A 16,601-nucleotide genomic window follows, 5' to 3' on the forward strand; every position below is an offset into this window, starting at 1 on the left:
CATGGCATCTCTTATGTTTTATGTATCCATGGATACCACCTATACTTAAAGAAAGCTTCTAGCAGAATTACTTAGCATACGTTCACATTATACATGATGATAGAAGTTACAATGTATTTGTCTGAAGCAATGAACTAGATATAGTCATTCATGTTGTTAGGCCTGTAGCTAACCAGTGGCTCACAGTGCCTGGCCCCCGAGAGGGTTTTCTTGGGGGGGGGGGCCTCATACAGGAGGTGCACCCAGGAGTAACTATTCTCCCTCCCCTGCCATTTATAGGGCTACAAATCAGCTGATTGGTGGCCTCTAAATCATACAGGAGGGGCAGCAGGAGCAGTCCTCAGCCTCCTGCATGATTTAAAGGGCCCCCTCCCCCTGCAGCCCCTAGCTACGGGGCTGCATGTTGTGCAATTACTTAACAATGCAACAAGGTGTATCAAACATACTGGGTGTGTTGCAACCACCTTGCTTTTCACCTATTGATTTGTAGCTACCTTGCTTACTGCATGGACTCTCTCCAAAATGGGGAAATCCTTTTAATCAGATGAAAACGATGTACGTCTATACACCGTAGACCTGCCTCGTCTTTAGACTTTGAGCCGTTCCATTAGGAGTTAGAAGATGTTATCACAAGCCCATACCAAAGATTCAAACCAGGTCAGTCGTGGGAGTTACACAGTGCAGTGTACCTTTGGTGACCGGACGGAGCGAGAGGGATGTTCTGGCCAGCACTGATGTAGCTGGCTTCCCTCTGACTTGCACCCGTTCCAAGTCTCACGGCGCCCTTGGAGGCCATGGCTTTGTCAGGGTTAGCACCTGTGTGGCGGGACTGAGGGTGATGCCAAACACCTGACGTCACATACTGAGCACCGTGAGCAACATCTGCAGGGCTGGGTAACAGAGATTACAGGGTTGTGCGACGATGAGAGACATTTTTGATCATATCCCCTGTGGCTTCAAGCAGAATCATGGCCTTGGGGTGAGCAGGGCTTTTTTTTTTTTGTAGCAGGGACTCCTTTGCATATTAGGCCACACACCCCTGATGTAGCCAATGTTCCTGGAGCTTACAGTAGGCCCTGTAAGAAGAGCCCTGTAAGCTCCTGGAGGATTGGCTACATCAGGAGTGTGTGGTCTAATATGCAAAGGAGTTCCTGCTACAAAAAAACGCCCTGGGGGTGAGTGAGGTAGGTGCTGAGATTCAGGTAAGGGAATTTAAAGACATAGGTGCATTTCCCAAGATCTACATTTCCTCATGTAAATCTAGCATATGACACACAAAGTATGGTAAGGGGTTTTTTTTTGGCCTTTGCATTGGATTCTGTTTTCCCTGATCCAGCTAGGGAGATTCGAACACAGAAACAGGCTTCAGCACACACAAATGAAGAAAACAGTATGTGCACATCGATGCACATTAACACTGTAATGTCCATCTGGATGCCTCTGTCTGTGGGGATGGAGATGCACAGGGGTGGAATTCTAGCAGGAGCTCCTTTGCATATTAGGCCACACCTCCTGATGTAGCCAATCCTCTAAGAGCTTCCAAGGCTCTTTTTTGTAAGCTCTTGGAGGATTGGCCACACCATGGGTGTGTGGCCTAATATGCAAAGCAGCTCCTGCTAGAATCCCACCCTTGGGGATGCGTATCTCCATCCAGAGTCAGTAATTCTGGGGCACAGCTAGCTGCATGCAAAGTTGAGCAGGATCCTGGTGATTGTTTTTCATGGGTTAAGAATGGTGTTCAAGGCTCCATCCAAATGCACATGAAGGTTCTTCTGCGTACAAGCAGAGCTCGGTAGATTGCACTTCCCAAGGGAAAACAGAAAATGCCAAGACACATTATTAAGACATCTGAGTGGAGAAGAGTCTGGTTTTACCGTTCCGTTTTGTTTCTCTTTTGACTCACGTTGTCAAAGAACAGGCATTCGAAAATTTCCAACATGCTGTTTTTGTAAACTTACGATGGAATTTATTATTTTGTGGATTCATGCGTCACTGAGCGTAAGAGCACATCGTCTTTCAATGACTCACAACATATATATCCAGGAATGGTTTGAAAAAACTGAGAGACCTAGACCAGTTTCGCACTAGGGCTTGTTCCGGGTAGAGAGCTCTTTTGCTCCCGGAGCCCGTCTCAGTTTTCGCGCAAGTTGCCACAGAGCTGCGAGTTGGCTCGCCACTTTTCTGCAGGAAGCAGAAACCGCTTGTCAGAGGATCTCGCTTGCTGTGGAAAAGCGGCAGGCCAACTCGCAGCTCCAGGGCAACTTGAGCAAAAACAGAGACAAGCCCCGGGAGCAAAAGGGCTCTCTACCTGGGACAAGCCTAGTGTGAAATCAGTCCTAAAATCCTGCTATAGTTTTTTGTTTGCTCGTTTTTGGCCTTCGGCTGAAATATGGGACCCTTGATAGCCAAGATTACTGATCCATGAGATGTGACTGGAGGGAAAGGTGCATGTCGAACATAGTCCACAGTAGTTTCAGTTGGGTAGCCATGTTGGGCTGGAGCAAGAGAACAAAGTTTGAGTCCAGTGGCACCTTGAAGACCAAAAAAGTTTAATTCTGGGTATAAGCTTTTCGTGTGCATGCACACGAAAGCTTATAACCAAAACTGTTGGTCTTACAAGGTGCCACAGGACTCAAACTTTGTTATGATCCACAGAAGCAGCAAAAAATACCCACACTTCAGCAGCCATAGCTAGAGTCTAGCAGAGGTTTGTGGCTAACACTTCAGTCAGTATTTGCAAACATCCTGATTATTTTTCTCCTTTCTGCTGTGAAATTTTAAAATTAGAATATTTGCACTAAAGTATTGGCTATTCAGTCAGATACGCCCCCTCCCTTTCTGAATTGTAAATTAAACATATGCATCAATGCATTCTGTGGAACAGTCAATGCTGAATTTCACACCCATCTCAGTTTAAAATACGATTTGTCTTATCTTCTACAGGAACATTTTTGAAGATGCAGGGACTTTTTACATGCGGTACTAGCCAAAATCTTAGTAAAATTAATTTTAAATATGTTTTTAATCTGTTCAACAGTTCATAAACCAAAAATTCAAGGCACAATTAGGAGTATTTCAATTAGTGATGGGGAAACATCCCACCCCCTGGCCTGAGAAACAGGTTTGTGAAATTGAGCTGTTTTCCAAAACCTAAAAACAAAAACTAAACCCACACCCTAATCTCATTCTGATCCCAAATTCCAACTCTAAAATTCAGACTAATAGAAGCAAAGATGAACAACAAGATGCCAGACAGGTGTTGGAAATGTAAAAAGCATGAAGGTTCTTTCTACCATATGTGGTGGACTTGTGAAAGAGCTAAAATGTTTTGGCAAATGATTCAGCAAGAGATTTCTAAGATTTTGGCATATGAATTTAACAAAGTTGCAGAGACTTTTCTGCTGGGATTACAAATGGAAAAATTTCCAAAAGAAGATAGAACTTTAATATGGTACTTGCTCTCAGCTGCTAGGACATTGTATGCGCAGCTGTGGGAGCAAGAAAAAATACCAGAGAAATGGGACTGGATTATAAAAGTTATGTCATGGAGTGAAATGGACAAATTAACAAGAAAATTAAGAGACTATGATTTGGAGCTTTTTAAGTTGGAGTGGAAGAAGTTCAGAAGATATGTAGAAAAAGAGTGGAAAATAAAAGGACATTGGACAATTTTTGATAATGATTAAGCTTTTCATTTTTTCTTTAAAACAAAAGTATAATTTTTTGTTTCTTAATAGTTAAAGGTACCTTTAATATTTGGGTTTTTTTTTAAAGTATATAACACGTGGGGGTCAAGTAACGGGGGGAGGGGTGGGGGAAAAGTAAAATATGGGGTAGAAGAATTTCTCTTTTTTAAGTCTTTATAAGATGTAGACATAGTTTTGCTACCATATGTTACCAATAAAAATTGTTTATTACCAATTAAAATTCAGACTACTAGGAACGTTATGCAGTCTGAAACCCACACTTCAGCCTCCCAGGGAGCCTCTGATCTCTACCCCAGACCATCGCTCCCATTCCCATCCCACTGTAGTGCCAGAAGTGGAGATTTCTCTGAAGGTCTCCTTCCCTCCCTCTCTGGTGCCTTGAATGCTATCACAACTGTATCCCAGAAAATGTAGTTTCCATGACACTAAGTGGGGAGGTTTCCAATGAAGGTGGGCTCTTTAGAGATCCCCTCTGTTGCCCCCAGTTAGGTCAATAGGAAGTTATGAGGGAGGCAGGCCGGCAGGAATTTGTCAGCTTGGATCAGGGATCCCCAGCATGGTGCCCGTGGGTATCCTGGTGCCTGCTGACAACTTTTCTGGCCAAGTGATTTTACAAAGTGGGTAGGGCCAGATATGACCTTTGCCCAGCAAGGGGTCTGAATAATTATTGTGAGTGACTACCGGTACCAGGAGGCAACATCAGGGGAAAGCCTCAACCTCTACGCCCTGTTGTTGGCATTTCAGAGGAACTGGTTGGCCACTGTGTGAGACAGGATGCTGAGCTAGATGGACCACTGGTCTGACCCAGCAAGGCTCTTATGTTTTTATGAAGGCCTTGGGTTCTATGCCTTGTTGCTGGCCCTCCAGAGTAACTGGGGAGCCACTGTGTGAGACGGGACACTGGACTAGATGGAGCACTGATCTAATTCAGCGGGTCTTCTCGTCAAGGGAAAGGGTCTTTGTCAGTTGTAGAAAAAGGGAGGGTTAATTGTGGCACATTTATTGAGGGGCAAACCTTTTCTTTAAAGAAAAAGGGGTGAGCTTTGAAAGTAGACCCCCCCCCTACATCAGGATTTATGAGCCAGCATTTTGTGAAAATGTTTTGGCAGCAGCTCCACCACAGCACAGTATGTGTTACTAAGTGAACCTGTGACCATGGTTTTGTGGCTGGTGCTGCAGCAGCTATTTTGTGGCAGCCATTTTGTTGCTGTGCCCTCCATGCCATGTCAAAATTCCAAATGTGTCCACAGGCTCAAAAAGGTCAGGGAACCCTGGTTCAGATCATAATCTGAGAGTGAGAGGAATCTGTGGAGCTGTAATGTTCAGCTTGTATTGAAAACGAGAACTGCAACCTGTTAAAGTTTGGAGAACCAACTTCGGTGGCAATATAAGGCCAGTGATCCATGTAGTCTGCCGTGCTGTTTCATACAGTGGCTGACCTAGCGTTGACAGGTCTGTGTTGGAAAATACATGGAGACTTTGGAGATGGATTCAGGAGAGGATGGGGTTCGGGGAGGAGAGGGGAGGGGCCTCAGCATGGTACGATGGCATGGAGTCTACCCTTCAAAGCAGCCATTTTCTCCAGGGGAGCTGATCTCTGCCAGCTGGAGATCAACTGTAAAAACAGGAGATCCCCAAGTCCCACCTGACAACCCTAGGCCGACCAGTTGCCCTTTAGGGCCAAAACACAGGGCATAGAAGCTGAGGCCTTCCCCTAATGCTAGCACTAATTCCTTGCACTGACCTTCAAAGAGGTTTACTGCCTCTGTTTATGGCATCATTGGGTGTTTTTATATTCAGTATGATCCAGAGTTTTAGAGTCTTCAAATAGCCTGCCACTGCTCCGCTTTAATTATTTTCCTTTTACATTTAAGTGTTTCAATTTTGGCGGCGGGGGGGGGTGTCTCTGATCAGAGGGCAGCCAGAATACCAGTGCCTAATTAAATGTATACGATTGCTTGGAAATCGTGTCAACACTGTAAAAACAATACAAATTTAAATTACTAGATGAGGCAAGCAATGATATGTAAAAATTTCAAGTGCTGTCAGTTCTTATGCAAATTACTGCACCTTGTGGTGGCTTTTGGGGGAGACTTTTAAAATGCATGAAAACTTCTACAATACAAGTTAGAAATGCCTGTAGAGAAAAGGCCAGATCAAAACTAGTGTGGAGAAAAAAGTTGCAGCAGCAGCTTGGAAACTCATCTCACCGAAACAAATGTAGATGCTTCGGGCAGTAATGATGCAAAACTGTTGTGAGAATTTTAGGTGATGTAAAAAGTGAGTTTCCAATGTGGTGATAGTCGCAAACTGCCAGTGTAAAAAACACCCATTACTGGCTTAAATCCCAATGTTTGGTAGGCCTTCCATGTACACAACGATTTATTGTGTGATTCAGTTTCGATTCAGATTATTGGGTGGAGCTATTTTATGCGAGACTAGAACATGTCTGGAGGAAGAGTCTTTGAAAAGTAGGAAGCCAGAGAAACAACACATTACCTGTTTTCAGAAGTTTCAGCAACATTTTTCTTGCCACTGCAAAAGGAGGGGAATATAGTATGAATAAAATGTGCATTTCCCCCCATAGTGAGGAAACTGCTGATTCCAGCAGTAACAGGTCAACAAACCTGATGTGGCTCAGGTACAGGTAAAAGAGCTTACCAAGGTAGTCAGAGTCAGTCAATCACAACATAGCTTTTGAGTGTGCTCTGATACAAACTTAGGCCTAAATTCTCAATGAGGAACAATATGAAAGAGCAGTCACTGGACCCCCACACTTGTTCTTTGACCCCAAGATAGGGATGCTGGACCCCAGATGGGGGTGGGGTTTTCCTGCTCCCAAGTCCCACCTCTCCACTGCCAATCAGTTGGCCAGCAGGGGGTGAACTCAATGCATAAAAAAGGGAGTCTCACCCATCATTTATTGATGTCCCTGACGTGACTTTGACATGACCTGGAAGTGACGTAGGTACATCGGGGTGACACTCTGGTTTTTGGGCAAAAACTCTATGGTAAGATTAGCTACATCACTTCCGGGTCAGATAGGAAGTCATGCCAGGGATGTTGCTGAAACATCAGGTGAGACTTGCTGCTCCAGGTAAGCCCACTCTTCATCCTCCATCAGCTTCCTGGGAGGACCTGGCAACCCCAAAGACCAGCCATGTGGAGGAAAGGGGATGGAGGGAATGGGGACACAACTCTGGTGAAGGGAGGATTCCCCTCATATCATTTTTCCTAATTCAAAATGGCTTCTTCTAGACTGCTTTAAGATCTGGAAAGTCAGGTCCTTGTACTGTGGGTCCCCACCCCTTCATCAGGGCTTAAGGCAGCCTTGGGGGATAGTTTCACATTCAATAAAGGTTAGGTAAGGTAGATAAAGATGCTATCATCAACTGTGTTATGAAAGAAAGCACACTTGTGAATCTTCTGTCTTTCCCGAACCACACTTTTACTGGAAGAGAATCATTGCATCTATCTATGAGCTATGTGCAATGATCTAATTTTCATCCTGAGAAGAGAGTTCACAAACTAATTGTACTTCCTGCTAATGTCTGCAGAACTTCCAGCATCAAAACTCCACCGCTTTGGGCAGCCCTGCTGATCTTTTTCTTAAAATTGCCACTGAAACAGGCAATCATCTGCCTAAAGTTCAAAGCTCATGTGTCAGCCATCCGTAAGAGTTCAGATCTGGAATGGGAAATCCTGACCAACAAGGTTCAATCCCTGGGGAAAAGCTACGATAAAACCAAATTACCAACCAGGTGCACAGTCATATGCAGAGCATTCAAAGACTGCAATGAAATCAAATGACATATTGTGCTGGGTGGGATTGTGTGTGTGTGTGCATGCTGAAGGAGTAGTCTGTGAACAAAAAGAAGCATTAAAGATGAAATAGTGAAAACCAAAGGGCATGCAGGACCAAGAAAATAAACTATCACACCCATTCAGCTTGAAAAATCGGAAGCGTGGTTTATTTCCAAAGTAGCCAAATTTACAGCAGGATAAAGCAAGATGATCCAGACCAAAGACAAGACCAAAGATTAGGCTTCTAGCAGCATTAGGCCTCTACAGTTATTTCCCCCAACCCTAATAGTTATGGTAACTAAAGGTGGATTTGATTCCTACACCTGGTCTCTTATTCCAAAGTAATTTTTGGCATCGCCATGTGGCAAGGTCCACACAGAACTAAGCTGAATGGTGATGGAGTTGAAATGTTAATATTATCTATTTAAACTGCCCTGCCAAGTGACATCGGGATCTCTCCCTGATTTTGAGTGCTGCTGACCTTATGTTGGTTGGAATGACAAAGGTATGCAGCTCTATCCTGTTCCATGAGCCCCTTGTTAAGGGGTTGGTCCGTAAGTCTGGGTGAACACAGGAAGTCATCCCGTGTTAACTTACCACAGTGTGCTTGTTACCACTTGGGAAACTGTATGATCTTTTATTCACATAGACCAGTTCCTCATTAGGAGTTGCTCCACCCTCAGGTTTCTGCTTTTTTCAGCTCGAGCGATCAATTCCCCACCAGTTGCTGTGCAGATGCATTTTGATCTGCGGCTCCCTTCAATTTCCCTCGCGGCTTCCTGGACTTGTTTTTTGGAGAACTGGAAGCTGCGAGGGAAACTGGAGGGAGCCACAGGTCAAAATGTGCCCAGACAACAACTGGTGGGGAATTGATCGCTTGAGCCGGGGAAAGCACCAACCCAGGGGCGGAGCAACTGCTAGTGAGGAACTGGTCATAATTTTCCCAAGATGACAGAGAAATGATTATTACCACTTATCAAGTGGTAACTTACACTGTTTGAGGGTAACAACTGTTGATGCTGGTCACTTGCATCATCCTGGCATGAGATAAAGAGAATCTGACTACCCTTCTGCTCTTAATCAGAAACTCAGGGAAGCAGATGGGTGGTCCAGATCTCCTCACCACTTGGCAGGTTGGTACGGATGAGGCTGTGTGACCACTTTATAAACAGGTATCAGAATTCATAGTGGGGAGAAGCAAATGCGAGAATCCTATAGAATCCTCCAGGCGACCTCTCAGTCTCAAGAGAGCTACCAAATGATGACGGCAGGGGAGTTGTGAAAGTTGCAAAGAATGATATGAAATAATAAAAACAAATGCAGTTCTTCACAGCACAGGAGAAAGGGGGAAAGGAGCAATTCAGAGTTGTGAGAAAAGAGGTGAGCAAGTGCAGAGGTCAACAGGCAATTCTCCATCCTAAACTGTTTCTTCTGATAGAATGTGCTATGTTAGATCATCGAGTCTCAGCGTCTAGCCTGGTGGAACGAAAACAACTCTTGAACCCGAAATGCTTGAATTTCTAGCACAGATGCCAAGGGACAAAAGTATAGTTATCAGCACATGACAGGCAGAACTTCAAGTGAACTACTTTGCTTGTGTAAACGAGCCCTTAATGGACCAATTACCGCAGACTTGTCCCCTCACATCACTTTAAATATGCTTTACAACTGAGTCAGGTAACACTTTTACTCGAGAGTCACCATGGAATGAGGAAACAAATGAGGTACTTCTAGTCTACACTACAATTATTTGAAACCGCTTCAGTTATCATGGCTTCCCTCAGAAAATGCTTGGAATTGAATCTGTATTTGGGTGAGAGAGCTGAGAATTCTCGGGTGGAGTCCTTACCCTCATCACAGAACTCTGGTTTCCCAGGGAGAGGGAATAACTACTAAACCTGTCTCAAGTCTGTGGTTTACATATGCCAAGGTATTTTTTAAAAAAACTGGTTCCCTTCAAAGAGCATCTGTATTTTCTTGGGATTGTAACTTGATTCAGTGTTATGTTATATTCCCCGTGAGCATACAGACACACCATAATTCCTGCCTGTAACCATCCTGTTATGAAAGTCTGACGCGCACAAAAAGTAGAATTACGTATGAATGAAGTAGTGGAATGGACTGTACCACTTTATGGGTAGGGAATCTAAGGTTGCAACTCTGGCTTGAGAAATTCCTAGGAATTGGGGGCAGTACCTGGGAAGGGGCTTCCACTTCTCCTTTGAAGCTGCCATTTTCTCCAGAGGAAAGAATCTCTGTAGTTTGGAAACCAGCTGTAATTCTGAAAGAACTACAGGATCTCTTCTGGAGGCTGGATACCCTAGGTGGGGATCCCACGTGTGTGAATGGTCCCTCCAAATTAAAAAAAAATGCCTGCAGACATATAGCTTACTTACAGAAGAGAAATGTACCCAATTTTTTGCCTGATATGTAGAACTGTATTTGCAGGCTGTTGTTTCCCAGGTGACTATTAAAAAAATGTATTCCTTCCATCAGTAGTCCTTCTTCAAGCATAACATATTACCATAGATCCAAATAGGCAGCCGGGTTGGTCTGAAGTAGTAGAACAAAATAGGAGTCGATTGCACCTTTAAGACCAACTTTGTTTTATTCAGAACGTAAGCTTTCGTGTGCATGCACATGACATTCCTCGTCTGAAGAAGTGTGCATGCACACGAAAGCTTACGTTCTGAATAAAACTAAATTGGTCTTAAAGGTGCAATCGACTCCTGTTTTGTTCAACATATTGCCATCTCATTCTGCAATACTTGTGGGACAGGCCTAATTTTGTTAGGCAAACTTAGGATCACTGAAATCAATCTTCTCAATCATGGAGCAGCCAGGGCTGCAGAGTGAAAGTTCTTGCAGGAAATTTGTACCAGTCAGCTATTTGGCAGGCAGGTTAGAATGAGGAAGACTTAGGGCTGCCAGTCCCTCCCCCAGCGGAGATGTGGGTCCCCTGCTACCAGGCCCACACCTCTACGCTACCCATCAGCTGGCTAGTGAGGGGGAACTTACCCCAATAAAGAGGGTGATCCATCCAATGTGCAGTGACGTGTCCACGTCATTGCCTACGGGACCCGGAAGTGACATCATCACGTTCAGGATGTCAGGCCAACACTCTGGTATTTGGGCAAAAACCCTATGGTAGAAACCAAATTTACCATAGAGTTTTTGACCAAATATCAGAACATCGCCTTGATGTCTCAGACATGATACAATCACTTCTGAGTCTCATGGGCAGTGACATGAGCATGTCTCTGTACATCAGCTGGGCCTCCTTGCTGCTCCCAGTAAGTCCCTCCACCCCCCACTGGTTGCCAGGAGAGATCTCAGAACCCTAGGATGACTAACAATGCAATCTGTCACAGAGCAACTCAAGTCTAAACCCACTGAAAGGCTAAGATGGGAGTAACTCAAAACAGGATGGTACCACTAACCTAGGCCTACACTCCCTTCCCTGACAGCTGTTTGAACTGGTTGCTGATTTTTGTATCAGGGCTACATGTGTGCAGTGTCCATCTGTGTGTGATGTTTCTTCTTCCAGTGGGTGGTAAGCTTTTTTTTTTTTTGCACACATGTAGCCCCCCATACTGGAATAGAGTGAATGGAGTGTGGATTATGGGCCAAAACCTGGTGCACCTTCAGAAAAAAATTCATACAACCAGTTGTCGAACTATTTGTTCCACCCACAATATTACTATTATTATTCAGTTGGGCTCTATTCTTCCATGTTCTGAAGATACTCGGACTTTTGTAGTTATGGCTAGGCAGTAAGAAGACTTCCATTTCTAGAAAGTGATAATTCTGACTTTATGCAGCAAGAAGTACTTAAGGTAAAAAGGCACGTAAGTACATCTGTTTTTAGAATCTTTTTATTTCAAGTAAACCACACTGCTATATACAGAGAAAAGTGGGTTTCACAGCAATACAGGAGAGGCAAAGCTTTTTCTAAAACGATACCATGCTTTTAAATACGCAGCACACAAATACCCATATAGTCTCATTTCTTCTAAGTCAACTTTACAAGGTACCATCCTGCGCCTTTTGTTTCTCTAGTTCCTGAGCTACCACCGCCCACACTCACGTACGTTCATAGAAAGAGTCAGGCAAAAAAAAAAAAATTAGCTGTGACTCTTAAAATATATGCCACATACCAGAAAAAAATAAATAAATAGACCCAGGACACCAAAATGCCTTCTCTAAAGTGACATCATTGAACTATGCCAAGAAAGAGGTCTGCTTCTTTGGGCAAACCTGAGCCCTAAGGCACAAAACGTTTTCCTTTCTAACTTCCAATAGTATTTCATCTGTAACAACAGCCTGCAGAAATTTATATAAATATCTATATCTATATGCTACACAGAGCGTCCTACCAGTCTCTTCATTTTGTAACCTTACTAAATAAAAGCGAGAAATAATAATAGCTAAGTCAGTCAGTATTTTCAAGCTACCGGTGACATGTTTAAGGCCGATCAAATCATATCTATTTTACAGTGAAGATTTACAGAACAGTGGAGGGAAACCAAGCTAGCGACAGAAAACAAAGACAAGTGCTTGGTGGAGGGGGAATCAGTGTTACGCCTTCATCATGACAAAACATGGGATGCTCTTAGGCGCTAACTTAGGACAGCGGCTTATCCTTTAGAGTACTTATTTCTTGTATTTCTTGGTTGTCTAGTATGCATAGGACTTTTAACTTTTGACATTAAGGATTTGCGCCGAAAGGCCATGATGCCAGTTGCGCAATTTGGCAAAACGTGGGCTGTTACGTTCCGTTTCAAACCTTTCCCTGCGGCATGGAAAAAGAGACAGAGGAGAGGGGGAGAAAAGAAAGAGAGAAAAGGAGGGAGAAAGGGGTTAGGGACTGTGGTTACCACTCCCTGGTCTTATAAGTAGGGTAATGGCAATTTATTTGGATCAAAGTTGCCTCGAAAATAGATACGAAAATTTTCCACACATACTTTGCGAATTATTGCCTAGTCACCCTTTGTAACTTGTGGGCTCTTTTTAGTTGGTAATTTTATTTGCTGTAGGAAACCTTTTAATTTGTATAATATCTTATAGTTGTAGCATTCGGCTCACCTTATTTTTGATATTGTCAATATTGTTTTTTGTATTTTTCTGAAAGATAATAAAGGGAAAAGGAAAAGGAAAAAAATAGATACAAAAAAGGGGACTGAGACAAAATTTGTCTTTTGGAGAAATATCTCGCTTTCGAATGTTTGGTTTCATATAACCCAAATATCTGTCCTTGGTCTCAGTTTGATTTTTTTGTTGACAGGGCTGCTTTTGCTAGGATCTTTTAGTATAGTCTCATTGCTTTCCTGCCAGCAGACTCCCAACAAACAAGTTATCGTGCAACGAGAACAAAAGCCAATCTTTTCAACATTCCAGCATCTAACCCAGCTTATGTTTATTTGTAGTACATCAAACATACGTCAGACTAGCTGTTAAATGTAGAGTTGCTACTGCTGTTAATGGGAAGGCGGTGAGCGAAATATAGCGGCTAGAGCTAGTACAACTACTTGTTAATTTCTCAGGGCACAGACCCGGTCTAGAACTTTTGGTGCCTAAGTCAGACAACGCTAACAGCCCTAAAAGCGTCACCATACACCAACAATCCATCCAACCCTACACAGCGTCACTACAATCTAAATGCAGTCATTTCAGTTGACAGAATGGAGTAATTCCACATAGGATCGCATGATCAATGCATTATTATCCTAAGCAGAGTTGCATGCTTCTAAATCCACTCAAATAATCGGAGGTTTAAAAGGCTGTGTTTGGGACTGTGCAGCAAATTTGCCACTTTTTGAAAACTGCTTCATTCTGTCTTGTAGCAGGATGGACCTACAGAATCATAATTTTGCCAAATATTGATTACTTCAGTCTACAGCAGGGTTTCCCGAACTTTTCCCCTCCGTGGCCTGGTTCCTTCTCCATGGTCCAGGTTGAGGACACTCAGAGAGGGACAGAGAGACTGCGTGCCAACCAGGAGCTTTCCCCACCCTCTCTGATGTTTCCAAACATCAGCGAGGGATGAGGGAGGGCTTCTGGTCAACGCGCAGTGCTATAGGCAATGGCGGCGAGGGGGGCAGGGGCTGGAGCACAGCACGGCATGCAGCACTGAAGATAAATAGAGAGGGGGGTCGATGGCTGTCGGGCCGCCCCTGGTGACCCAGTATTGAGGCCTCTGTGGCCCAGTATTGGGATGCGACCCTGCAAATGCAAAACACTGGTCTATGGGATTCTTAGTTCTCTTTTCCACACAAGTGATGGATACTCAGAGACTGCTTGGTTCCTTATAGTTCTGTGGCTTGCTCTTTCCTGGGGCAAGACAGAGCAGGGCTCCCCAACATGCTGCCCACAGGCAACATGGTGTCTGCCAACTCCTTCCTTGGTGCCCACTGAGTTTGTCAGAAAATGAGTAGGAGCACTGTTAGTAAGGTTACTGGCTGATTTTATTCAAATGAAAGGGATTTCCACTGGAGGATCCACTGGTAAGCACCTGGGCTTTCCTTAATATGTGGTTCCATTTCCCCTTCGGGCTTTCAATCATCACAAGAGGTGTGAAGAAGGAGGTATTTCATTTAGTCCCTCCTCCTGTAGCAGTCATTGGAGGTTTGGTTCCACCTCCTGTAGCAGTCATTTTAGGATGGCATTTACGTCAAAATTCCAATTGTGCCTGCAGGCTTAACATTAAAATTGCCAAATCGGTCAGATCAAAGTGCAGATCAAAGAGCAAGGAGGGAGAAGTAGGAAATAAATGTGATGTGCTTATGTCATCAGGAAGTGACATAGACACATTGGTGATGTGTGGGGGGGGAGATGCTCTGTTTGGGGGGCAAAACTCTGTGGTTTGAAGCTAATTCTACCATAGAGTTTTGCCCAAAAACCAGAACGTCACCCCTGACACCACCAACATGCCTACGCCACTTCCTGGTTATGCAGGCAAACCGCATTTATTTCCTGCCATGGAGAGAAGCGCCCCACAACTATTTCCTCCTCCTTTCTGATAGCTTTCTGATAGAGGAGATTCCAAACTTGGGATCCCCTGCCCCCAACATGGGATCAGCAACCCTTCCCAAAATGATTGGAGAGTTCAAAAGTGAAAGGGGATGAGTGAACAAGAAAGAGAAGAAGAGTTCCCCCCCCAGTAAACTACTCCCCCCCCCCAGACATGTATCCCTGGAGATCAAATGTAAGCCCCAAAAAAGTCTTGTGTTAATGCAGTATTAGATAGGAAACAACCTAACAAATGAAAGAGAGATCCTTTTCATAAGTTCTGCTTTCCCCAAGCAGGGTTCTGTCAGATAGGGTAGAACATAATGCTTCTTAAATTTATGAACTCATAATTTCACCACTAAAAAAATAAGTGTTTGGACATAAAGTTTGAAAATAGGCTCTCTATTCCCTGAAATACCTATCCCAAATACAGTCAGTCAATCCAGGATGATTGATACTGTATAAAAAATACCAGACTGAACTGGTCTTGCCAGGTATTTTGTAGTGCGACTGAGGGATAGGAAGTATTCTACTTTTAGCTTTAATGTCATCCATTTGCCTGTATCATAATCCTATCAGGACTCTGGGCCGAAAGCTCAGGAGAACAGCAGCATGAGGGCCGCAAGGAAGCCTCTCTTCCTTGCGGCAACGGTCACCTCGAGACTAGACTACTGCAATGCCCTCTACATGGGGCTGCCCTTATGCCGAACACGGAAACTTCAGGTAGTGCAGAACGCGGCGGCCAGGCTGCTGCTGGGACTACCTCGGTGGGAACACATGCAGCCTGGGCTGCGGGACCTGCACTGGCTGCCGGTTGTGTACCGTGTTCGCTATAAGGTGCTGGTTATTACCTTTAAAGCCCTATATGGCCGAGGACCTGCCTACCTTAGGGACCGCCTCTCCCCATATGTTCCCCAGAGAGCACTGAGATCTAGCTCCCAAAACCTCTTAAAAATCCCTGGGCCAAGAGAGGCTAGACTGAAGACAACCAGGGAGCAAGCCTTTTCAGCAATGGCCCCTCGATGGTGGAATCAACTTCCAGAGATGGTGCGAGCCCTGCGGGACCTGAACCAGTTCCGCAGGGCTTGCAAAACCTCTCTGTTTCAGCTTGCCTTTGGGACAGAACCTGGTTAAACGGATCTGTAGCCATCCAGCCATCTTGTACATGATCGTGATCTATTGCACTTTATAGCACCGTTTTATCCATTTAATTAACTGTGTGATTGAATTTGTAACTGAATTGTATTTTAAAATTGTTTGTTTTATACTGTATTTTACTTATATCATGGTGTTCCGTGTCTGTGAGCCGCCCTGAGCCCGCCATTGGCGGGGGAGGGCGGGATATAAAAATAAACTTATCTTATCTTATCTTATCTCTTGTGTAAAATTTGCAAAAGGCCTACATTTCCTAATTGCCTTTTGAGCCCTGTGATTGGACTAGGGGGGGGAAAGGAGGGAAAACCGACACCAATCACTGTCAAGGAGGCAGCATTCAAACAGAGAGCATATAAGACCCTGCACAGATGGGTGTTTTCTCCCTGGAGCTGAGGTGAGGCTGCTCTTGGAGAAAACTGATTGATCACCACATAATGGGGTGGGCCTTGCCTAGGGTTACCAAGCCCCTCTGCCACTGTGGCAGGGAACTCTTCTCTCACACATGCAAAGCATGAGTGGCACGATGATGTCACCCAGAAGTGATGTCATCGTACCAGGGACATCACACCAGGGATGCTCTAGGGCTCATGATAAAACTCTACGGTACCATAGAGTTTTACTGTGAGTCCTAGAGCATCACACCAGGGATGCGCTAGGATTCGTGATAAATCTCTATGATACCACAGAATTTTACCATGAATCCTAGAGTATCCCTAGCGCTACATCCCCGGCAGGATAACGCCACTTCCGGGTAATGTCATTGGGCAGGGGATGGTGCCCTCACCTGGCCTGCTTGGATCAGGATTTGAAACAGAGTAGAGACTAAGAAAGGTAGTCTCAGCAGGGAGGTGTGTTGATTTCTGGCCAGCTTCTTTCTTTGTGTTTTGTCCTGTATCAATTCTACCCTGTCTAAATAACTTTTCTCCT

The 16,601-nt window shown here is 44.4% G+C and overlaps 1 protein-coding gene across 9 annotated transcripts in view; it reads right to left on the reverse strand.

The window, feature by feature from the left end:
- The window catches only part of LDB3 (LIM domain binding 3), a 208,251-nt gene that overhangs the window by 37,364 nt on the left and 154,286 nt on the right, over positions 1-16,601 (reverse strand). For 2 of the 9 annotated variants that reach the window (XM_060241070.1, XM_060241069.1), the window contains 2 exons: positions 6,207-6,242; positions 690-890 (listed from right to left, as the gene is read on the reverse strand). The exons of 4 other annotated variants lie outside the window; for them this stretch is intronic. In XM_060241070.1, the coding sequence (XP_060097053.1) occupies positions 690-890; positions 6,207-6,242 (237 nt within the window). Of the gene's footprint in view, positions 1-689; positions 891-6,206; positions 6,243-11,372; positions 12,304-16,601 lie in introns of those variants that run through there. 3 more of the 9 variants (XM_060241067.1, XM_060241071.1, XM_060241076.1) reach the window with 2 other exon arrangements.

This window comes from Heteronotia binoei, chromosome 6, assembly GCF_032191835.1.
Source record: "Heteronotia binoei isolate CCM8104 ecotype False Entrance Well chromosome 6, APGP_CSIRO_Hbin_v1, whole genome shotgun sequence".
NCBI classification, from domain to species: domain Eukaryota; kingdom Metazoa; phylum Chordata; class Lepidosauria; order Squamata; family Gekkonidae; genus Heteronotia; species Heteronotia binoei.